Here is a 25,540-nt window from a genome sequence, read left to right as displayed (position 1 = left end):
AGGACACTCTGGTTACTGGTTAGTAAAGCACACAGAATAGCTTCCCCTAGATACAGAATTTAAAATGTGGTGCAACGTTGGTTCTCACGAACATGTTGGTTATAGTATTACAGGTTATTCAAGAGGATTGCATACAAGCAAGTTTCTTTTTATACGAAACCTTGCTCCATCACAGTAAAAAGGCAAAAACAAAGTAACAGGTGCCAGGGTTAGACTATTCTGATGGGCTGCTGGGGGCCTATTTACAATTCCCTCATCAATGTCCATACATCTTGTCGAAGGCTTTCTGAGATGGGATGGACCATTGTGTAATCTCACAGCAGGTTGTGAATTGATGCTAGATACCGATAAACTGTTTATGCTTTTTTCCACTGCACAGTAAACGGAAACAGGTCATAGACAATGCTATTCATTCCTTGAATTGCCCTTAATTTATGACTGGGAGCATGTATTTATACGGCTCGGTATCACCAGGGTATCTCGCTGCTATGACAGCTGCTGGGATGAAAATTAAGAGGCAAGTTTTTAATAGTTTTTTTTATTTTTGTTTTAAGCGGGTTGCTTTCAGTGTGAAGAGACTCAGGAAGGGAATGTCATAATTTGGCCGCTGCCACCTGAAATATGCTATATCCCCCATCCTGGCCGTTTTGGTTTTTAGAATCTTGATGTTGACTGCATTGTATATTTCGGGGTGGAACATGCCATTGAAATGTATCTGTTAACAATTAAGGGGAGCCCAGGTACATGGTGCGATCTACTTGGACCGCAGCTTTACAAAGAATTCTATCTTTTATCGGTAACCAATGTAGCCTGCAGAGAACTGCAGGAATTAGTTTCCTTGCATTTTTTAAATTAAGTGTGCAGTAGAATTTAGACCAAGTAGTACTTGTTTTATCAACGCTTTGGAAGAGGCTAACTACACTGTAGTACCATAAGTCCGGCCTAGATTGCGTTATTGCATCTACGACTGGGACACGAAGATTCCGATTCCTAGATTGCTTACTTGAGTTTGCAGAGGTGTAAGGCAATCCCATCTCAGGTGGCCAGTCAAATGAATTAAGGTTTTGTGGATTATTGGGGACTGGCCAAAGCTTTGTTAGAGAAAAGTATCATTTAAAAAAAACAGATCACAGACATTCACCATCTTGTATAACAAACAAGATGCCTGACCTGAACGTTTGTTCAGTACAAATACAAATTGTGTGTTATCTGTACACATAGAGAAATTGGCCTCAATATAATGGAGGGTCTGTGCTAAGGGGCATAAATAGATATTTAGGAGTAATGGAGAAATAATTTAACCCGAGGCATATCATGTTTCAGACTGCTGTCATTGACATAAGAGGACAGGCTTACCACAACTTGAATTTATGTGTGGAGGACGGATTGATTCCATTTCAGTGCTGTGCCACAAATACTTATTTCTCCTAGTCGGAAATCAGAATGGCATGGTCAGTAGTACTGGAAGCAACAGAAAGATCAAGAAGGATTAGGGCACCAACCTTGCTCTTAACCACCACTCTCCTGGGATCATCAAAGCCAGATGCTTCCATCATCTCTGTGCTTCCGCTAGATTTGAATCCTATCTGTTTAAAATCAAAAAATGTATGTTCTTCAGCATATTTCAGCACTTGAAAATAGACCCATTTTTGATCAATTCTTCTAACCGAAGAGTCATCTCCTCAGAATACTCTCCAGACTAGATCCGTAAACTTTTCTTCAGCAGGGCTCCTGCATTCAGCTAGGTGGTGCCATGCAGCTCCAATATGGCTCAATACCACCCTGGAAGTGATGGAGCAGAGCCACATAAAAACGCCACTCCTGCCTGTTGACATCAGTTCCTTTCTTTCTGCGCCTTCAGTCACAGATTCAAAACTCTGCTCCCAATTTTGTAAATCCTCCAACAATCTCTAAATTGAATTCCAGTCTGTTAGAAAACAATGTTCCAACCAAAAAATACAGGTTTCAAACCATGCAGTAGCTGCAAAAAACAATTGTTGGAAATGAACCCACAGGAGGTGCGTCTCTCGTGTCTGGGCTTGGGCCTTGACTTGCAGTTGTGCGATAAATGTGCTCTAATGCAAATGAAGGCGATCTTGGACTGGGAGGCAAAGCTGTATGTAGCAGAACACAAGTAGTCCGGGCCTTATAGTAAGTATTGTTCTAAGTTACGGGTGTGTTCCTGCCACCGGTCAATCTCGCGCTTAATGTACTTAATGTACTTTGGTAAGTCAAAGTCGAAGCCCAAGCTCAAACATAAAAAAGCAAAGTGGGACTCTTTTTTCTAAGAGTTAAACTCACTTTAAGAATCAATCAAGGTCTTGTATAGCGCTGCTACTCACCCATGAGGGTCTCAAGGCGCTTGAGGAGGTGGGCTGCTGGTCGGACTGGGTGGAGGATCATTCAAAGAGCCAGGTAGGTCTTGAGGTCCTCCCTGAATTGCGTCAGCGATGCAGATTGCCTGAGGTGGAGGGGCAGGGTGTACCAGGTCTTGGCGGTGAGGCAGGAGAAACCAGTTCTGGTCTTGTGGATCCTGGGGATGGAGGCGAGTTGGGAGGATCGGAGTTGTCTGGCGGGTACATGGAATGTGAGGCGGTGGTTCAGGTATGCTGGTCCTCATTGTGTAGAGTTTTTTAAGCATGAGTGAGGAGCTTGAAAGTGATTCTCTTGTTGACTGGGAGCCAGTAGAGTTGTTGGAGGTGATGTGGATGCAGCGAGGGATGTCGAGGACCAGTCTGGCTGTGGCGTTTTGGACGTTCTGTATTTTCTTGAGCTGTTTCTGGGAGACAACGGTGTAGAGTGCATTCCCGTAGTCGAGTCAGCTGGTGATGAGTGCGTGGGTGACCGTCTTTCTGGATTCTGTGTGGATCCATCTGAATGTCTTTGGAAGCAGGCGGAGCGTGTGAAAGCAGGCTGAGGAAACTGCGTTGATTTGGCAGTTCATAGTGAGCGATGAGTCCAGTATGATGCCGAGGTTGCGTGTGTGGTCTGTTGAGGTGGGGGAGATCCCAAAGCGGCTGGCCACCAGGAGTCCTCCCAAGCTGACGGGGTGGGTCTCAGGATAAAAAGCATCTCAGACGCTCTAGGCCGCGTAACCTTGGTGCCGTTGCCTGTTTCCTTGATTTGGTCCTCATACTGGCTAAGAAGACGATCGCATCTTGCTGGAAGTCACCCATCCCCGACCCCTGCTCAGTGGTTGGCACTGTTTAGCCGATGGGCTAAGGCAGAGGATTGCATGGGGAGGATGCCAGAGGTCTTGATTGACGCCCATTGGCCCCGAGCTGGGAGGCACTGCTCTCTCAATTGATTGACCCACAGTCGAGTCTTCCTCGGACTCCTCCCCTCCTCTTGAGGACTGTTGCATGTCTTTATTGGCCTTCACCCCACTTCTATTGCGCCCCCTCCCTCCCATCAAGACCCGCAAGTCTTTTGGATGCCGGAGGCACACCTCCTAACCTTCCTCCCCTCTCCCCCATAGTATACTACCTCTGCTTGTTTCCCCTAGCTAGTAATGTGAGCCTTGCCCTGTGGACTTCTAATGTTTCATATACCAGGGTGCGTGGAACCCCAGGAGCCGTACCCAGTGATAGGCTTGACCTTCATACATGTCTGCTTTACATGGTTTGCCATTTCTTGTCATATACCAGGGTGCGTGGAACACCAGGAGCCGTTCCCAGTGATAGGCTTGACCTTCATACATGTCTGCTTTACATGGTTTGCCATTTCTTGTCATATACCAGTTCAAAAAACCTCAATAAAAAGACATATTTAAAAAAAAAAAAAGAAGGATCTCAGACATAGGCGGACAGATTCTCCGTTTTATGACAGTTTTTTCACTCAAATGTTTTTCTTTTGTTATCTGCAAAAGGCCTAACTAACCTTTTGGAACTGGTCAAACCAAAGGTTGCACCCCACAACAGTTGACAGGAATGCACAAGGTCCATCAACAGTCACAACACAGTACTAATAGAAATGTTACCATTTTAGCAAGTAGCAATTGTGTCTTAAACCGTATGCAGTTTATACATTTGTAATGAAGGGATGTGGTACAGGGTGGTAGTAAATTGGTGAAGAAGAGAAGAAAGGAAGGGAAAGCAATCCTTCAAAGGAATCAAGTGGAGTTCGGAAACCTGCGGCATTCTTAAGTCCCTTTTGTGAGGAAATGGGATCTATTATGTGGTGTGGTTGTGCAACTTCACAGTTTAATACACTTACGAATGCCTTAGGGACCGGTTTTTGTTTGTCAAACCTTCAGCTCAGCCCTGGGTAGCAGTGGCTCTTAGCTGAAAGGCTCACACAAAGGAACAAGTGTAAGCATTTAAATGACACCAAATCTATTGAAGAAGAAATCGGCAAGACAGGAAGAAATCCAAAACCAATGTATTAAAAATAGACTATTTTTAGACACAAAAAAAGATCCACTCAAGGTGTATAATTTACAAGGTATAGTAAACTGGAGCTTTTCACTCTACCGCGAATAAGCATTCACAAAGTCAACTAATTTTACACTTAGACCAACGATTTAGAGAAAAAGTTTCTATTTATATTGCTGTCATTTAGTCACTTTAGGCAACCAACTCCAGAGTCTGTCAGGGGTACCAACAAGGTCCTCAGAAATAGTCACATCAAAGGCAATTCTCTTTCCGCTCCAGGCACTTATATCTGTTGCAGTGGTTTGTAATGGAAGTGGTCCTGATGCAAGGGATGAAGGATGCTGCAGATGCTCAAAGAGGCTGTGGATGTAATGCAGTCGATGGCAATCTTCCTGCGGCTACTCCTTGGTCCACGAAGGGGGGTAGGTGATCTTAATCACAGGATAGACGTCCCACAAAGTGAGTCTGTGTCGGGGATGTCAGTGGCACAAGATAGAGAAGAACAAGCCACTAACCTTACTCAGCAGCCAGCGGGGACGACTTCAAGCAGAAAGGCCCCCCTATTCTCCAGGATACACTTCCCCACAGCGTAATGGACACAACTCTGGGAAAGAGCACCCACGAGAACAGGGAAGTGAAAGCACTAAGGTGGTAGTGCTGAGGGTCTTGCTCTCGAGCAGGGGAATGCAGCAGTATAGGCACCTCCTAACAACGTCCTGCACAAATGACAAATGACAGAGGTTAGTTCATCTATCAGTGTTAGCGGTATTGCACTATACAACCCCCGCTCCCCCCACGCTTAACCCTTCCGGTACTCACAGGTTTAGGTAGGAGTAGATGTACCTTCCTTGGTACTGTGTTCACCCCCTTGCTTAGGATACAAGTCATAAACAATAGTATCTGTACGTAATCCGCCTGCCTGTTAATCTCACAGACAGCGGTTCGGAAATGATTCCCTGCGAGAATAATGTGTAATATTTCAGGGTGACGAGATACTTGTTACCTGTCACGGCGTGGTCTCGTATCTTCGACCTTGAGGCGGGTAGGAAAGCGTCCGCCCTCAAGGTACCATACTCACTCCAAGGCGGGAAGGAAAGCGTCCGCGCTCGGAGCTCCTCAGTATAGTCACAGGATCCGCGGAGTCAGGAACGGCGCACCACGGCGTCCGGCGGGTAGGAAAGCGTCCGCTCTTAAGGCAGAAGACTTACTCCGAGGCGGGAAGGAAAGCGTCCGCCCTCGGAGCTCCAATCTGTGGTCTCGGGTTCCTCTGGGTCAGGGATGGCGCGCGAGGGCGCCCGGCAGGTTTAACGGGACGGAAACTCCAAGCGGGAAGGCAAGCGTCCGCGAGTTTCCAGCTTGACGGGATTACAGGATTCAGAATACGCGAGGGGAACTGGAAGTGTTCCCTCGCCGTCGGCTTCCATGAATGATTGTCAAGCACCGTCTCCTCACTGAGGCGGTGCTTATATAGGGTAGGCCGTTCCCCCTCGTGAGCTGAGGTTACGTAAGTCCTGCCCCGTTGCCTCCTGGGAGTTGTAGTCCCTTCGGGTCTCGGACTGCCTACCTCGTTTCCCACAGCTGCCTGAGGGCTTGCGGGGGTGTGTGCGGCCAGGCCCATGCCTGCTACAGCCGATGACCGTCACAGTCTGGCAGAAGTCAAGTCGCCACTGGGCTACTAGTCAATCGGTATCGTGGTCACAGCCAAATCCTTCTCTAGGCAACCAAGCTGCACTTCGACAACTCTCCTGGGCGCAGCGAACTTTGCAACTTCGAGCATCGGGTCCTGGTATCTGGTGTTGCACTACAATGGTTGGCGGCTTTCTTAAGATTCTGGGCTACCAATTTGCCCCAGCAGACTTCCCAGCTGTTGTGGCCCTCTGCTGTGAACAAGCGGTCAGCCAACTGACAATTGAGTCTCTTGACTTTGGCTGGGCTCTGGAGACGACTTTCGCATAAGCAGGACCCAGCTGGCACATTCCCTACCCTTTGCGCGCCACCAGGTTCAGCAAGTGCAGTCCTTGCCAGTGCAGCCTCTCTTTGCCGGTTTCACAGTGCAGCAGGGCAGTCCTTCTTAGAGTCCAGATAAGATCTGAATTCGCTATGTTTAAAAAAGTGCCCTCAGGGTAGACACAGTCATTTCCAACATGGCTGAACCCCTCTGTCGGCGTCCAGAGCTCACTAGCTCAACCCAGAAGTGTGGCTACCAAGAGGGCTACATGCCTAGGAAAAAACGGTTTGACGACAAGTTTCCCGTCTCTTTCTCAGGTGCCAGCTAGTCTGCCTAAACAATGGGGCTGCCCCTCTCTCAAGTGTTCCCCATTTGCTCTTCAGAGGCGACTTCATCTTTGAAGCTCTCCTTTTCGGTCATCACCTGTGTGGCTTCCTGCAGGAGGGAGGTAACACCTCTCTCCAGTGGTCTCCTTTCTTGGGAGTCGTTAGCAGGTCTCCCTAGCAGGGCAGAAAGTTCCTAGGGTTCTAGCTATTTGTTCAACTGTTAAGGGTACAGGAGATTGAAGGCAACAAAGTGGGATCTTTGTCAAAGTTGAAACACTAACTCGTTACATTAATTTCGACCTGAGATTTGTTGGGAGAGCGCTGACTCCAGCCCAATGTTACTCTCCTTGTGTTCCGCACTATGATGCAATTTGAAAGGAGGTGCCCAACTTCTAGACACTGGGTGCCATCTTAAAGCATGTCTGCCATCTTAAAAGGGAGAAGGGTGAAGTACCCGTTTTTATCATTTTGTGCTTTAATCGTTATACTTATTATAATTCTGCTTTTATTTACCAGTAGTTTTCCCTCCAAGGGCAGCCTGGTGAGAGAACCGGGGTTGCTGGACACTGGTTTTATTTTTATTTTCTCCCTTACATACTCTTCTTTCACGCTTCGTAAAGCACGGGCATTCTGGGCTACGCACACCGTTCCTCGAGGGTATTTAATGTGGCTCATAGTGTGTCTGCGCAGTTCGTTGGGAGAGAACTGACTCCAGCCCAATTTTACTCTTATTGTATTCTGCACTCTGATGCAATTTGAAAGGAGGTGTCTGGCTCCTTGACACTGGGCGCCATCTTTAATGGGTGAAGTACCCTTTTTAATCATTTTTATGCTTTAATCGTTATACTTGTTATTTTATTTTTGCTTTTATTTACCAGTTTTAACTCTCCCAGGGTTGCTTGACCCTGGTTTTATTTTCTCCCTTACCTATTTTCCTTTCGTGCTCTGTAAAGCGTGGGCATTCTGTGCTACGCACACTGATCCTCGAGGGGATTTAATGTATCTCATAGCGCGTCCACGCTGCGGGTGTGCCGCCCGTGCTCAGACCGTACTCAGCTCCAGCCTCTCCTGCCTGTTTCAGCCCTTACCCCCCCCCCCCCCACCGACCTGGACTTAGGAGAGGTGCTTCTTGGGCTAAATGGCCATGGTAAGACCCAGGGCTGTTTGTGTCTTGAACCCTATTTAGATACCAAAGATAAAATAATTTCCTGCTTGAACCGTGGGGAATATATCACTTGGATAAACACTAGGTGTAATGAATACATCCGGCCTGTGATTAGTGGTTGTACGTCTTCCCACACCAATGTTATTAAATCCGCGCCTATAAATGCCATATCGCTCATAAAACATCACATTGAGTTTCGGGAATTCATGGAAAGGCACCATCTAGATATCGCCTGGGTCACTGAAACCTAGGCTGATCAATCGTCAATTCCTGATTTAGCGGCAGCCCCCCCGCCCCCAATTTTGTACTTCATCATGTAGCTAGACCTCTAAAACGAGGAGGAGGCCTTGCCCTGTTACTCTGAGATAATGTTTGCAGTCGGCAAACAAGTACATACATCCGCATGTGAAGCTTTTCAGTTAATGGTCCATCTCTCTAATAACCAGTCTTTTTGGGGCGAAATAGTTTATCGCTCCCCCGGGTCCCAGGAGCACATTTATACAACACATAGGTACCCTTCTAGAGGAAGGATTGACCAACAATTATTTAACTCTGTTAAGAGATTCTAACTTTAACTTTTAACACTTGAAGGGTTAGGATGGCCTCAACTAGTGAAGAATCCCACTCACATAGCTTGCCACACATTACATGGAGTGTTCTCGAAGAACCCTTCTGTGATTATGAAACACCTGTTTCCGCTAACTTGGTCCGACCACCACGCAGTCCTGTTTGACATAGAGGTCAGAAATCCAGTTCTGGAAAAATTCTTAATCAAATGACTAATACCCATTCTTGAAACAAAGTTCAAGGTGAGACCCTGAAAAAAATGTTATTAAAGACTATGCCCCTCCCCCCCCCATGCCCCCGCCGCCCCCCCCAGGTATTTAGATCACAGTGCAGCGCCTTGACACTAAGTGGATTCATTCGGCCACAGCTATCACCATACATTTGAAAACTTATAATGCTAGCAGGAATTCTCCTTCTGCCCCCTGGTTCACTGAGAACGTTAGGCTCCAGAAACAGGCATGTAGAAGACATAAAGGAAGGCATATGACCTTGCAGAAAAAGAAATATTAAATCTGATAAAGTAACTATAAAGCTCTCTTGCTCAAAGAAAAAACATCTTATTTCACGCAAAAGATAGCAGCTGCTGACAGCTCATCTGAAGAGCTCTTCAGGGTGGTATCCAACTTGATATTACCTTCCAGGAGGACTAGTGCAAATAATAGCCAAACATTTTGTAAGACCCTGGCTAATTCCTTCTTGGATTACAATTCAGGCTGCAGAAACAGTGGCAGCATAGCTAACCATCATTTTCATGAGTTTCTTCCTCAATATGGAAAGAAGCTTCCATACTGCCCTAGTTGAAAACGTCTAATCTGAATCCTACTGATCCAAATAATTATCGACCGATCTCCCGCTTCCAGCTAATAGAAAAGGCCATTAACCTTCAGATAACCGAATTCCTGTCTGACTACCAACTCCTTGACACCATCCCATTTGGATTTAGAAGCAGTCATAGTACTGAAACTGCTTTAATCAAAACAACTGAGGTGGGAACGCGGCCCTAATACTCCTTGATTTGTTGACAGCCTTTGACACGGTTGACCATAAAGTCTTGGTCTAGTGTCTCCGTGCTGTCGGGATCGATTGGCTCGCACTTAAACTCCTAGAATCTTTCTTGTCTGCGAGATCTTAAGTGGTAGCCCTGGATCCATTTTTGTCCAAACCTTTTTCGCTTACGCACTGAGCCCTACTTTATTTAACATCTACGTCAAGCCCTTGGCCTCACTTATTCGTCATTTGGGTTGGATCTTATCTCTTATGCAGACGACACTGAAATCGCGATGGCTCAGTGTGCTTCAAGCCACGTTCCATCTTTCATGACTACAGTAGGAAATTAGATGACCTTGAATTGCTTAAAACTAAACTCTGGAAAAACCGATGCCATCTTGTTTGGAGACTCCCCTTTCCTATAGACGCCGTCCTGTTGTCCAAAACAACTGAGCTTCCTTCCTACACCTGTGTGCATTGCCAGAAATGTTTGAGTGATCATGGATAACAAGTTGAAATTTGGATTGCAGGTCAATGTTGTCACATCGTCAACGTTTCATATTTTGAGGATGCTTAAAAAGTTCTTTCCTTTTATTCTGGGAAAATGCACCAAAGACTGTGATCACGGCTGTCACACTTTCCAAAATTGACTACTACAATGCATTATATCTTAGCATGCAGCAGCAACACCTCAATAAGCTTCAGGTTCTACAAAATGCAGTGGCAAGATTGCTTATCGGAATCCCTAGACATCAGTCGGTCACACAAGCTGTTAAACATCTCCATTGGCTGCCTGTCAGGCAGCGTTTCAAATTTAAAGCTCTTTGCCTTGCCCACAAAGCTCTCCATGGAGCTGGCTCGGAGTTCCTTAAACACTAATTTCAATGGAATATTCCAGGAAGAAGCTTGAGGTCCACGGACACCCGAAAACTAGTTGTCAATAAGGTTCAAATGATCGAACTGGGGAAGAAGAGGCTTCGTAAGCTCCACTGCTAAGGGATGGTAACACACTCCTGTTTTTATCTATTGGCTCAATTCCAAACCTGCTTCTGTTCAGAAAGAACCTAAAAACGTGGCTCATCCCTAAATAAATCGTAGTACTTGTTGTCTTGCTCCCACTGTGCAGTGCCTAGACACCTTCGGGTAATTGTTTGCGCTCAGTAAATTACTATAACATAACATAGCAATCAAGTGGGGCTTAAGGTAACGAGTTGTTTGATACCTCGGAGTATCAGCTTTGGTCGCACTGTTCAGGATTCAGCACAGCTGAGCGTATAAGTCTGCACTCGCCAAAGGGGCAACCGAGTCTTTCCACAGTAAACACAACAGTTTCATGTTTTTATTACCACAAAACGCAAAATGCATGTTCTGCCCATGAAATGTGCTGCACCCTGCCTGTGGACTTGGTAGGCCTTCCATAGGGGGGACTTACACATGTTTCAGGGGGAGATTTGAGTTTGCCGTGGCTTTAAATGGTAAAGTTGGGCTAGCGGTTCGAAACTGTTCTTCCAGTCTGCAGTGGCGGACTGGGAGTCTCATCGTATCTTTGTCACACCAAGGGTGACCCAACCAGTGCTGCAATTATAGGGTGACTCTCTAACTTACAGGCCTTGGGTATATCCTAGGTAGTACACCATATACCAGGGACCTATGCCAATTGGGTATAGCCAATATGACATGCATGTTTCGAGGTCACGGCACTGAGGGCTAGTTAGCAGACCTCCGTGCACTCGAAAACACAGCAGCATCAGTCAAAAAACCTGGCAGTGACCGTACAAAAAGAGACCTTTCCTTGCACCTTTGTTCAATGGTTTGATACCATTTAGACAATCGTGTGACTTCACTGTCCATGATAAAGTGCAATACTTCAAAAGGAGTTGGATTCCACAATGATGATGAGCCCCCAAGTTTAAAAGTGAATTCTTGAATGTCGTTAGGTCCTTGTTCTTGGCTTGCGTGCCAACACTGAGGTCAGGGAATATCATTTGATTTCTCTTTACCTGCAAGTCTTCTTTCAAAGTTGCTGGCTCCATTTTTTGCCCACTCAGCCATCCATTTGTCATTACCTTTTGAGTTCTCAGTTGCAATCAACGAGTTTATGCCGACCACTTCAGCTTCGTTACAAGCTTCCAATGCTGTCAGCCATTTCCCTACCTTGTTCAGCTTCTTCATGATTGCTATAAGCACAGTCATCATTTCTTTTTGGTCCTGCACCAAATTCCCAGCTGCCACCTCACAGCCAACCTCCTCAGGGCCCTTCTGGGCATGGGGTTTAAAGAACCTCTGTCTCTCTTTTCTGCTGTTTCTCAAACATTCTCCTGTGGTTTCCTGAACTCTCCTGCCTTAGAGTGGCTGGGCTCGTCTGAACCCGAAGGAGTCTGCCACTTGTCTGACTGAGTGCTTTCCTGTGTGCCTCCTGCCTGCCACTGACACTACCTGAGCTGTGTTACACCATGTCCGCCCCAGCGCAGTCAGTGCTCACTTCACTGCTGGATGTGACCTTCCACTCACTAGCGTTGTGCCGCGGATCAATCAAACCTGAACCCACAGCCAACCTCCCTCATTTAGGCACCATGGCCTGGGCACATCTTCTGACAACCAACCACCATGTATTTGTCACAGGTACTTTATGTTGTCACTGCAACACACCATTTGTGGAAGTGTGACACCTTCGCCTCTCTATGGTTTGTATTTCTAGTCGATCACACCCCATTGCTGTTAGAGCTGGTGCACGACTCCCAGAAGCTAATAACCGGGAGACTCACTCAGAGCTTAGAAGTGAACAGTAATTGTGTTCGTCACCAGTCTCTGTCTGATTCATGTTTTATGAATTTAATAAATATACTGCAGATAGAGAATTGACATTACGAGTAATCTCTTCATCATTTTGTCTTCCTTAGACAAGTGGTTTTGTTTATGTAGGCTGTGGCTCTTCCTGTGGTGTTCATGGATGTGATAACTGTTTCTTTAAGTGGATGTGGGCGTAGGAAAGTAGGATCTTACTGGCATAGTTGCACCCACTTTGTGGCTGGTGTCAATGTGTTTTGACTGGTATGTTACTAATCAGGGCCCCAGTGTCTGAGCTCCCTCGCCTCAATTCATTGGTAAGTACTTCGTACACCCCACAATTGATATACCTCTGTAAGTCCATAGTATATGGTACTAAGGTATCTAGTGCATTGTTACACCAGGGGTCCCCCATGGGCTTCAGCATGTATTGTGCCACCCATGGGAGCCCATGCAAACTATGTCTGCCATTGCAGCCTGCGTGAAATGGTGCATGCACCTTTCACTTCAGATGCTTGTTGGTGGTCCTGCCAGCCACCAACCTTCCTGCATCTTGTCAACCGACGTGGGACAGCACTTGGACGTCTCCTGAGCCTCTGCAACGTCACCTGGGCTCCACAGCTGCAGCTTCAAGACCTCCGTGCTATAGTAAAGTACCTCTGACAAGGGCAGGCCCATTGTGCTCCTTCTGCTCTTGGACACCTCCGAGTGGTTTGGACTCAGTCCCCTCTTTTGCAGGTACTCGTCGTGCAGAATCCACATCTGGGTTCCACTGACCTGGTCCGCGAGACTCTGTAGCTGCTAGACATCTGAGGATCCCCATTGCGTCAACACGCGGTTCCGACACTACTTCGCACCTATGCACCCGGGCTTTCTGGTGTAGGTCTCCTGGTTCTCTGGGTATCCATGGGTGGGTGTACCCTCCAACCACCCTGGAACCAATGGGTTTCCTCAGGGTCATCCCGGAAGGGTCCTGAAACAGTAAAACTCCAACCGTGACTTCCCCACATTATCCTATAGACACTGAGCCGGGGTATCACCTCTGCACACGTGCGTCTAGCAACTCTTAGGTACTGACCTGTGGTGGTTCCGTGATCCCCTGGTCCTTAGTTCCTTGGGTGTTATTCTTGGTTCGGTACTCACCTATCGTTCCATTTACTTACTATATGGTTTTCCTCCCCTCCCCCCCCCCCATAGGGGCCCATGTGTTTTATGTGCTTTACATGCCCGTTTTGAAGTATATTTTATTGTGTATTGATATCTTCGAGTTTGAGATTTACCAAAGTAGTTTTACTGTGGCTTTTCTCTATCACTGATGTGGTTCTTTCTCGTGTGTAAGATTCACTGATTGCCTGTGCGGTGATGTACTCGCTTTCCACCCTTCTGGATAAGCTTTAGCTGCTCTCCATAGCGGTCTCTTGAGAGCTTTGGTTATCAGGGACCTCTTCTACTATCAGTAAAGGTTGCCTGGCCTTCGTGTACTTGCCTCACCAATAGGTGTACACCGTATACTGAGCCGGCCTCCTACATTGGTGGCAGCGGTGGGATAAAGACTTGCATTGCTTTACCACTTTGGCATCAGTGAGGTTTCCACAAGAAACCACTACTAACTTAGGAATACACTATATTGGATAGTTAGTATATTTTGGTAAACCTTTGGGTTGAGTGCCAGGGGTCTAGCATAGCCCTTTCTCCAAACCCTTGGAAGTTTAGAATACTAGGTAGGTTAGATACACTACACTAGTACAATATCCACTGTTGGGGGAATCTAGCTGGACTCGGGGGGAGGGTCTGGGTACAATGCCCTTGGGTTCCAGGAACTTAGGGGCCTGTGTAAGACTAGAAAACTCAAGATAGGTAGTAATCCTACTATTGCTTATCTTTTTAGAGATACTCTGTCAAGATGACCTCCAGAATCCTGGGAGACACTTCGATCATGGAGACCTTGGTAGGGGGATAAACCCTACAGGACAAGAGCAAGAGGTACTTAGTACTTCTGGCTCTGTCTCTGGACATGGTTATGAGAAGTCATAAGAGACTCTTACAGACAACCCTACACCTGTAGAGGGAGGTACTGGTAGTACAGAAGGGGGTTCCCAGCAGTAGGCCACTTTTCTCTCCGCCTGGGTTGGTGCAGAGGATTCCCAGGAAGAACAGGTCCTCGTCCTCCTCATCCTCATCCTCACTCTTCTCAGCATCTCATGCTGGGTCCATCCACCCTAACATAGAGGAGGAAGCTTTACATAGAGGGTACATCATGCTCAGATTTGAGACTGCAAAGCTCAAATTGATGAGGGAGCAGCTGGCTCTTGATAAGGAATCCCTAGAGGTGGTGAGAGAAAGGAAGAATTTGGGGTTAGATCCCCATGGGGGCAGCACTAGAGACTCAAGAGTCAGGAGGAACACTTTGGCACTAGGACTCTTAGCAGAATAGTTCCTTCTTACAAAACTGGGGCTGTCATCCTCAAGTGGGTTACTGCACTGGAGAAGGCCTGTTAAGTCAAAAATGTCAACCAGAGGCAGTGGGCAGCTATCCCGGGGCTCTCCTTTGCAGACAAAGGCAGAGGCAAGCTTTTGGCAGTTAGAAAAGAGAATGCAGCCAACTACCAGATCTCGAAAGAGGCACTCCTTGAAGGGGTTAGGGCTTACCTGTGATGAATACAGTATTAAATTCAGAGATACTTAGAAAGCCACTTCACAAGCCTGGGTTGATTTTATAGACTGTGCAGTTAAGGCTCTGGAAGGCTGGTTACGTGTAGTAATGTACAGAACTATAAAGAGCTTTACAATGTGGTTACAAGAGATCACATCCTTAATAACTGTCTGAAAAACTACACCAATATCTGGTGGACTCTGATCTGACCTCTCCCCAAGAATTGGGAAGAAAGGCAGACAAATCGGTTCGCACCAGAGTGACCAATACGTCTCATAGTGGGGGTGACCAAAAGCAAAAGGATGTCAAGTCCCAAGAGAAAGATAGGGACAAACCTAAAGATAACAAGAAAGAATCTTCTTAAGGTCCACAAACCTGTTCCTCTGGGGTTGGGTCCAAATCCTCCTCTTCCTCTAATAATAATAAGAAAAAGAAACCTTGGTGCTTTGTTTGTAAAACTAAGAGACATAAGTCACCTGATGCTATATGTCAGGAGAAAGGCACAAATACTGCTACTGCTTCCCCTAGTGCCACTAGCAGTAGCACTAGTAGCAGTACTGCCTCCAAGGGTGTAGCTGGGTTTACCTTGGGTACTACAGCGGGCTCTGGCCTAGTCAAGAGTGATCACTGAGGCTGTCCTGATATCAGACGGTGGCATTGATCATACCGCTTTGGCTGCCTGGCTTCCTAATATGAGGAAATACAGGCAGCACCCCCTCATTAATGGGACTGAAGAAAAGGCTTACAGGGACACAGGTGCCAGTGTCACCTGAACAGATCTTACTTGGGCACACTTACCAAGTAACCAGTGCTGATAATATCACAGCGTGCCACCTCATGGCAGTGATTAACCTTTGCTGTTAGGGAATGGGGGGGTTACTGCCCCTAAAAAGGTTTTGGTATCCTCAAACATTACTTTAGAGTGTCTCATGGGCAACAATTTGGAGACTTCATCATGGGCTAAAGTGGAGCTATGGACTCAGGCAAATACTTGGTATCTCTGAAAGTGTTTTTGTAGCCACTAGAGAACCGGTCACCACTTCGCACCTATGCACCCGGGCTCCCTGGTGTAGGTATCCTGGTTCTCTGGGTATCCACGAGTGGGGGTGCCATCCATCGTTCCTGGGTCCAACGGGTTTCCTTGGGGTCCTCCTGGAAGGGTCCTGAAACAGTAAAACTCCAACCGCAACTTCCCCATGTTATCCTATGGACACTGAGCCGGGGTATCCCCTCTGCACTCGGGCGCCTACCAACTCTTAGTTACTTACCTGTGGTGGTTCCATGCTCCCCTGGCCCCTAGTTCCTTGGGTGTTAGTCTTGGTTTGGTACTCACCTCACATTCCGTTTACTTAGTAAATGGTTTGGCCCCTCCATAGGGGCCCATGTGTTTTATGTGCTTTACTTACCTGTTTTGAAGTATATTTTATTGTGTATTGATATCTTCAGTTAGGACATATACCAAAGTAGTTTAGTGTTGGTGTATAATAAATAGAAGGTATTTTTCTGACACTGGTGTGGCTTTACTGACTCACTGTGTGGTACTGTACCCACTTTACACCCACCTGGATAAGCCTTAGCTGCTCTCCACAGTTACCCCTTGAGAGCCTTGGTCATCAGGTACCACTATCACCAAGGGTTGCCTGGACTCATGCAGGGTGCCTCACCAAAAGGTGTACACCACATACTGAGCCAGCCTCCTACAGTGGGGTTTTCTTGAGCTGCATATGTGGACTTTCCCATAGCGCTCATCGTTTCTCAGTATTAGGCAGCCTGATCAACCTTCTTTCCCCAAATAAATCAGTTGGTGTTTTTGGCTGTCACAGTTCTGCTCTCATATTTCTGTTTAATAAGTGTGTCCATTCTGTAGGAGCAAGGTTCCCCTATATTGACTGACCTCTGTGTGTTCATCTCTTCCAGGAGCTGGTGCCGACTTTGTGATGCTGGGAGGCATGTTTGCTGGGCACACGGAGTGCGGGGGAGAAACCATTGAGAAGAATGGGAAAAAATACAAGCTTTTCTACGGGATGAGCTCGGAGACGGCCATGAGACGCCATGCTGGAGGCATTGCAGACTACAGGTAATCAGCATGAAATCGCCAGATGGGCGTACATTGACAGACTTCATTCACTGGGATCAACACACAACCATAGTGCGTTGGGCAGAACTTGAGTACAGTTGTGGCTCTGAAAACAAAACTTCACATAGCAAGAATACTGCACAAATAGGGCCATATATGTTGAGCCTTGGATACAGATTGATATATGTAGCCCTCAGTGCCATCGGATAAATATTGATGAGTCTGACAAAGCCAAAGCTCAGAAGCTTAGAACTAGCGCAACACTGGAATAGGCCTGGGGCTTTTAATAAACGGGATATTTTGGCCATAAACAACATGTATAAATAGACAAGATAACCACTGTGGCCATTGATAGAACATCAGTTGTGGCCTTATTGTGGAGAATCACATAAATTTACAGTAAAGTTCACAAAATGTAGTCATTTTAAAGCACATAAGCTGTGTTCATTGTCACTGCACAGTTTAATTTTTTTTCAAATACTTTATATGTGAATAGATAGTGCTTGTAACAGCACATTTTTTTACTGTGATCGAAATGAACACATATAATGCACTCTGGTGTTAGAGAGAAAGTATATATTGCTTTGCAGCAGATAATAGGTGTTAGGTAATTTAGGGTGGAGGAGCCTCAGAATAATCGGTGTCAGAGGGCATGGGGCAAACGGGTTACATCTGTGGAAGTTGGTTTTAGTGGTGGTGGGGTCGTCAGTGAGGGAGAGGATGAGTTTGGTGTCATCTGCATAGGAAATTGTATTGCGACCATGGGATCTGACAACGTTGGCCAGCAGAGTCATATATGCATTGAAGACCATGGGGCTGCTCTCTGGGGGACACCGCAGGTGATCTCCTTGGGTTCGGAGGTGAAATGTGGGAGATGGATCCTCTGGGCTCTTCCGGTAAGGAAGGAGGTAATTATCTGAGTGTGTACCCTTGGATGCCGATGTAATGGAGTCTTTCGATGAGCGTGTGGTGGTATATGGTGTCCAAGGCTGCCGAGCCTGTCGAGGAGGATCAGAGCTGCTGTTCCTCCTCAGTTGAGAAGGGTTCAGATGTTGTCACGGCTACGGTCAGGGCGGTTTCAGTGCTGTGATTGCTGCGGAAGCCGGACTGGGAGGCGTCGAGTAGCTGATTTTGCTCAGGTGTGTCATGAGTTGCTTATTGAATATCGTTTTCAATACCTTCATTGGGAGTGGGTGCAAGGAGACTGGCTGGTAGTTTTTGAGTTTGTTGGGGTCGGCGGAGGCTTTTTTGAGTAGTGGTCTGAATTTGGCGTGTTTCCAGGCATTAGGAAATGTTGCAGTGGTGTTTGAGGTGTTGAGCAGGGTGGTGAGTTCCTGGCTGATCCTTTGGTTTCCGAGGTTGAAGATGTGGTGTGGGCATGGGTCCGAGGGAGCTCTTGTGTGGATGGGTTTCATGGTGGAGGTGGTGTCCTGGGTGGAGAGGCGGTTCCAGGTGGTCAATCTGTGGTTCGTGTCGGGTTCAGTGGTGGCATATCTGTCAAGGAAGTCCGGAGGTGTGGGTTGGGGTTCAAAGTTTCTGTATATGGTTGTGATCTTGCCATGGAAAAAGTCAACGAGTTTGTCGCACAGGTCCTATGAGGATGGGATGTTTTTGCTGGCAGCTTGAGGGAGAATTCCTTAACAATAGTGAAAAAGTTCCTTGGTGTTTATGAAGCTGGTTTCAATGTGTGCGGCTAGGGCTGTCTTCTTTGATGCGCTCAGCAGGCGGCGATAGAGGTTGAGGGAGGTCATGAAGGCTGCCTGTCGGAGGTGTCCATGTGGACGCGGCATCTCCTCTCCAGCTGTGTGCTGTCTTGTTTCATTGTTCTGAGTTCTTGGGTGTAGCAGCTGGCCTTTTTGGAGGATTTTCTCCGGATGTTTCTTTTGATGGAGACGATGTTGTCGGAGCAATGGGTGATCCTGGCGTTGAAGTTTTTTTACTCCCTGTTCAAGGTTGGTGGCGGTAGCGGGGTTGGATGTGTTGAGGGCATCCGTCCAGCTGATCTCTGAGATTTTGTTCCACCTTTGGTGGGGAGCTCTGATCGTCTTGGGGGTGGCAGTGTGGAGGGTGGAGATGCTGAAGTGGACAATGGAGTGATCGGTACCTGCGAGTTCTGTGACATGGCTGTATTTGACATGGTTGCTGGAGGTCCAGCGCATGTCCAGTGGTGTGTGTAGGTTCGTGGATGATTTGGGTCAATCCGAGGCTGCTCATACTGTCGATGTGTGCGGTGGAGTTCTCATTGGAGTCATAGATGTGGAAATGTAGGTTGCCAGGAAGATATAGTCATTGGAGTCTAAGGCTAGGGGGGCTGGAGCATGGACCTGGGGGCCGTTATGCGAGGGTGCCACTGATGGTTGTCCTATTTCTCTTGTGAAGCTTGAAGCTGAGATGTACCATGGGGGTGTTGGTGTTGTCTGCGAGGGTGATACTCAGTATGGTTTCTTTGTATATGATGGCTGCTCCTCCTTGCGGCTTGTGGGTGCGGTCCTGGTGAGTGATTTTATATCCGTAGGGGATCGCTGTGGGATTTTCTGGGGTGGATGTGGGGTTGAGCCAGGTCTCTGTAAGGAAGACTATGTCGGCTGCTAAGTAACTGGGCTAAGTTCCTCTTCTACACTTGACTATCAGGGTAAGAGTGAGCAGTCCATGGCTGCCTCAGGAAGAAGTGTGGACGGGGGAGTGAACACAGGCTCACAACTCACAATGCACACAGCAGCAGCAGCAATAAATCATTGTCCAGTCAAATAGTCACTTTTATGAAAAAAGACAAGTATTTTATTTTGTACCTCTGCCAACACAAAGGAGAAACAGGACATTCACAAACAATTACACAACCTCAAAGCAGTTTTCTTTACGGTGGTCCCTCCTGGCCTATGGGGTTGCAGACTCAACCACTACACATGAGCTCTGGCCCAATCGGTGCAGCACATGGCTCAATTCACAGCGGCCCTTTCCTGGCGTACGGGGGTCACCGACTGTCCTGCACACAGTCAACTGTGATTTCAGTGCAGCAGTTGTTTCCTCACACCGTGCAGAGGGAGTCCAGTTGACCAGGCTCCCCACTGGACTCTGCTTCCTCCAATAAAATAGGCTTTGCACGAGCTTATCTCCGTTACAGGCTTGCTGGCAAAGTCAGTGAGCCACACTACTACGTGGAATGATGGACACATTCGGTGATCCCCAGTAGGTGGTGCAAAAGTGCTTCTCGTTAAGGAGATGGATGGGTGTGTGGGCAGCTGCAGGTGAGCTATTGGTCACTGAGAGAATGGCCCTCATTGGCTGCGGGGGCCGTGAGGCTGGCGTCTGAACGCTGGGTGCAGAGGAGCTGGAAGTCCAGGTGTAGAAGTTCTGAAGGCTTTGGGTGTGAGCCCTGCTAGAGAAAGGAATAAGCCGACTCTGTGGGATGCTGAGGGCATAGTGTCGGAGCTGTGTTTGTGAGGAGCCGTGTAGGTGTTATAGAAGTGAAGAGCTGCAAGTACTGCCTCATCAATGTTAACCCTTCCTCTCTCTTTCTTTTTCTGCTCCAGGGCCTCGGAAGGAAAGACTGTTGAGGTCGTGTACAAGGGTGACGTCGAGAGCACAGTGAAGGACATCCTTGGTGGCCTTCGCTCTTCCTGTACGTACGTGGGTGCAGGCAAGCTGAAAGAACTCAGTCGGAGGACCACATTCATTCGGGTTACCCAGCAAGTTAACCAAATCTTCGGGCCGAGCACCAACGCATGAGGGCTCATGGAAAGTTCTAGTAGGGCCAAAACACATCTTCACAATCATTTCCTAACTTATGGCACTGGCGTTCGCTGTAGTCTCCTCAATCTTACTCTTACCACACGCTGCGCACACCAGTGAGGGGCTGCGTTGCATCTTGTATCTGACAAACACCTTTTATAGCTGTAAATCAGCCAGATTAGCACCAAACGCATTAGAGCAACCAAGAGCCGCGTGGAAGCGCCTAGGACCATCCATTGCTTGTCCCTCGGCAGCTGGCGCGCATGCGCCACCCATCCTATTCCCCCGTCCGTCCGTGCCATCGAGCCAGTTGGGGTCACTGCAACTCTGACCGTCAGACTGATCCCCTTTCTTTTCGAATCCAAGAAAATAAGTGCCAATAAGTTTGGGAAGAGTCATACCCGTCATTTACGTGTATAAGAAACAACACTTCTGACTTCACACACGTTTAAAACATCGTGTGTGCTGAAGGAATCGAGACGAGAAACTGGAAAATAATGAACAAGCATTGGCATAGCCAATAGGTCTCACTTTTGGGACCTTATAAGAATTTAGTTATGCAGCACAATATCCTTGGTGCAACAACATCAACTGTTGCATGGCTAAACACTTATAAGGTCCCAAAGGCGAGAACTATTGGCTATGCCAATGCTTGTTTTATTTACAAGAGATTTCGCAAGCAAAACCTAAAAATGGCAACAACAGGCAAATGCAACAGTTGTGCTGTCATGCCAGACCTAAGGAAGATTAGCTTAAACATGCCGGTATATGTTCTCCTGAGGTTAGTACACCGAAGTGTTTTTGTGAGATACAAGGCTTACTGCAATGCCATCCTCCCCAAAATGGACACATAAGATCACATTGAGAGCTTAGGTTCTCACAATGCATTTTACAAACGCGCTTTGAAACGAAATTAAACATCACTCTGTAAGAAAAACGGGGTGGCAAATTTGAAGATTGTACAATCTCAGTTTGCATGAATAACGCATTTATTTTATTCCAGACACATACATATATGCGTTCATGTGCATGTATAACAGTACCATTGTTTTATTTTTGCACCACCTCAAGTCTACTCTATTGTGTTTCAGTGGCAACTCCTGAGGGGGGATAGGTTGAGACTGGAATTAACTAATTTATTAATGACTCTTGTTTCTGAAAGCCGAAGGATGAAAATGCGCCCACAATGTTTTTAAATAAATTTTTCATTCTGATTACACTATAAACAAGAACGACCAGTTTACAGACTACAATGCAAACAGGTGTGTCCAGTCCAAGTTCTTAATGATATCTGAGGGCTAAAAAGAAAAATAAGCATTTGAGAATGGTTCTACGCGAAAGGATTTAAAAAAAAAATGTTGCCCATTGACGGCAAGGCGTAAGTAATTGCTTCAGCGGCAGCAATAGTGCGGGATGCACTGGAGTGGAGCATAGGCTGTCCATGAAAAAGACAGAACCTGCCGACCAACAGGGCGAAATCGGATACAGCGAGTTGCCAAGCTAAACGGTTCACCTTGCCTGACACCTTAATTCACATATTAACATTCCTAACATGGCAGCCCGCTGTTTCGGTGACAGGCGCATTCCGTGGAACAGGAGACGTGAAATAAACAGCCATAGGGAAAAATTCCGGAGGACACAAAAGAAGAAACAACAAGCATTGGCCACGCGGCCGTGAAAGTGATCACGATCAAGCGTGGCAGAGGAAAGACAGATGGCGGCTGCGTGGGTGCACGCTCGCGTGCACGCAAGCTTTAGGCCACCAAAGCCTGTGGCAGCACTTCGAAAACCCGTACACTAAATGTCTTCCAGAGCAGCGCATGTGCTGGCTCAGCGAGACCTAAAAAAGTCTCGACTCGTGATGGGGGTGGGGGTAACGTGTACCACATGTGAGGGATCCATGTGATTTGGACAACGCCCTATGCGATGACACACAAGGGGACGGATTAATCCAATACAGCCGCTCCCGCAGAGAGCTGGGACGGAGACACTTCTGCACAGCTTTGAAACCTCTCATTGACACGTCAGTGAACTCCGTTAATCCACTGAGGCCCAGATCTCATCACTGAGCGTCACAGGAATTGTATCCCTCTGGAATATGAGAGCTTGCACTGCACTGACGAAAGAAACATTCCACGCTGCAGCAGTTGGTCACTGTGGTGCCAGTGCTCACTAAGAACATTCCTTCAAAGTATGAAGCCCCAGCACATGCTCCTGTGCAGCAGCAGAGCCCAGCCTCTGCCCAACGAGGACCAAGAGCTTCCCCGGAGAGAAGTAGGCCCTGCAGGAGGAGTATGAGGGCCGGGTGTCTAGTCTTCTGTAGTATTAGAGCCAAGCGCAGCTCTACAAACTGTTTGGACCCAGCCGTTCGCCATGACAAACAAGGACATTTTCCAGAACATAAACTTTTAGGACAAGAGCCCAGCACATCATGACAGTGTATAGCACACACTACCTTCATACTGCAGTAGGAGGGCCAAACTATTTCCTCTCAGAGGTTTAGAGGCCCAACACAGCCTTCTCTGCAGTACAAGCTCAACACATTACTCTTACACAGAATACTCCCTCCTCTATAGTATAACGCCTCAGCGCACCCTCTACAGAAGGGCCAATTAAAAGCCCCTCTGGGGAACTTGGGCCCCGTTGTTTATTCCTCTGTAGTATTACGCTTGTCACTTAGCCTCTTTAAAGAGTAAACTCTCAAAGTGTCCGTCTGAGAAACTAGCTTGAGAACTAGAGGGGTTGGGAGGGAGAGATACTGGGTGGGAGACAAGGGTATTCAGTGAGTCCCCCCTTGTCTCCCACCAGCCAGAAGCAAAGAATCTCCTGTGGTCGCCCTGGTGGGAATCAAAAGCCAAGCTGGCGAATCCAATGAGTCTTCTGCCTCCATCCCTTTATTATAGCAGTGTTCCAACTTTCAAGGGGATGTAAAGTCTATTTTATTGTGGTAACCTAGCAGTGATGGCGATGTGTCTTGAGCCTATCTCACTGACCCTTCCACAGCATTACAGTAAACACTCTGATCCCTCCTTTGGGGTAACCCAGCCTAATCAGTAGCCTCCTCATTACTTGGAAGTCGCTATGTGCAAGAAGCCAGGATCACGCAATTGATACGAATCTCCTCAGCCCTGGACAAGGAGTGCAAGGTCATTGTGCTAATCTGCCCACCACTCTCACAGCAAAGCGCATCAAGTCCTATAGTGTGGTCCGTGGTGTGCCGTACTGCCCATTAAATCCCTCACTCATGTAGTATAAATGTCCCTCCTCTTGAGAAATCATACTTGAGATATTATTACTACAAATCTAAGTTCACCAATTAATTAGATTCACACTTTTTGAGCAAGGTCTCCATGATTGCCGCAAACTGCACACACAGAAGTTTGCAAAATTCCTTCTGGTAGCTGTGTTAGGCAACTGAGCCTTTCACCTGGAAGCCATTATTGCATTTGACTTATTTAAGATTATATTTAGGCCATACATTCAAAAATTGGCTTTATTTTGACATTTTAATCAACTATGCCTAAGACTTCATATGACATAGCCACCATGTTTTGCATATGTTTACCACAGGCTTACCTAAGGTCAAACAGTTGTTTGGACATTATAGGGGTAGAACATGTGCAGCGGAGGCTGTTTAGAAGTCGCCCACAACCCAGATTCAAAATAAGCCTGCCTTCCAATCCTAGAAAACAAACAATTCTGGTGAGACCATACAAAAACACAAATTTCCCGACAGTCCCTCTCCGCAGTGCAAGCCTTACACGATCCTCTGAAGTATTGGGGACTTGCAGGTTCCTCTTGCAGTACAAGAACCCTACAAAAATGGTGGACCCACCATCCACACGTCCTTAAGTTGTACCAGGACTAATAATGTCTTATCATACATTAGAGGTGCCACTATGCTGCAGAGGTGTAAGTGCCTGGCACATCCTTTTGTGCAGCATGAGGGCGAAGTTTGTCCCTCCTGACAGTACTAGTATCCCGGCAGTCCAAGCGCAGTAGAAGGGGCTAGCGTCCCACCCTCTACCGTAACAAGGCGCAGTAATGCAGCATGTGACTGCAGTTCTTTTAGAGTACACGTGCCCAGTGCGTCTCTCAGCAGTTCCAGGGCCCACTCCTCTTCCAGAATGAGGGGCAGCTCTTCTCACTGTGCGATAGGACCTAGCGCAGACTTCTGCAGTCAGATCATGCACAGGGATATGAAGACTGTTCAGTAGGAGTCTGCAGATAGGTCAGGGTGTGGGGTGACATGGGCTCTTCCGTCGTATTCCATTCACGCGGGGTCTCACCCATTGCTGCAATAAGTAGGTAATTTTGGGTGGGGGGGTCAGTTAAATGTCATGCATGGGGAGTTAGGAAGGATTGGAGTCATTTCGGAGGTGGGCACGGTGTCATGCAGTGTGGGGGTTCTTCAGCTCTATTCCATGCACGGTGAAACACTGTTATGTTCTTCAGCGACATTCCTTGATCGTGAACAATTAATTCTTCAGTTTCGTTCAACGCACTCTTGCCACTCATTCCATGCATGGGAGTTGGTTTCAGTCTCATTCCTTTCACACATTCCCTGATTCTTTTTCACTTTACCTTTTGCCTTCAGACTTGAAGAATAACTGCCCAGTGAATCAAGGTGTAACAAATGTCCATTTATGAAATAGAATACAAATAAAATACATCTAGAAAAGACAGTCTTTGTCCATCTTTAAGTACCTTGTTTAAGGGTTGGGCAAGGTTCCCTGGAGGAGGATCCTTTTGGAGAGGAGACATGGTGACAACAATCAAAGCAAGCCCTTGTGGCCTGACGGCAAGACCACCGTCCCGATAGAGGAGTAGGGAGCTTACTCTATTCTCCTAGATCACACACATACTCACCTACGTCAGCAGGGCTATCCTCAAGATGACAGGATGACAGGACTGTGTTCAGAGAAGGG

General features: G+C 47.1%; 1 protein-coding gene across 3 annotated transcripts in view; it reads left to right on the top strand.

Annotated features, from left to right (window-relative positions):
* The window catches only part of LOC146869171 (GMP reductase 2), a 115,167-nt gene extending 89,874 nt beyond the window's left edge, over positions 1 to 25,293 (top strand). For all 3 annotated transcript variants that reach the window (XM_085641113.1, XM_085641187.1, XM_085641271.1), the window contains exons 9-10: positions 16,724 to 16,883; positions 20,414 to 25,293. In XM_085641113.1, the coding sequence (XP_085497239.1) occupies positions 16,724 to 16,883; positions 20,414 to 20,609 (356 nt within the window). In that variant the 3' untranslated portion in view covers positions 20,610 to 25,293. The remainder of the gene's footprint in view (positions 1 to 16,723; positions 16,884 to 20,413) is intronic.
* The last annotated feature ends 247 nt before the right edge of the window (positions 25,294 to 25,540 follow it).

This window comes from Triturus cristatus, chromosome 1_1 (assembly GCF_964204655.1).
Source record: "Triturus cristatus chromosome 1_1, aTriCri1.1, whole genome shotgun sequence".
Lineage (NCBI taxonomy): Eukaryota > Metazoa > Chordata > Amphibia > Caudata > Salamandridae > Triturus > Triturus cristatus.
Note: the sequence above shows the minus strand (reverse complement) of the source record. Positions and strands in the feature narration are given on the sequence as shown.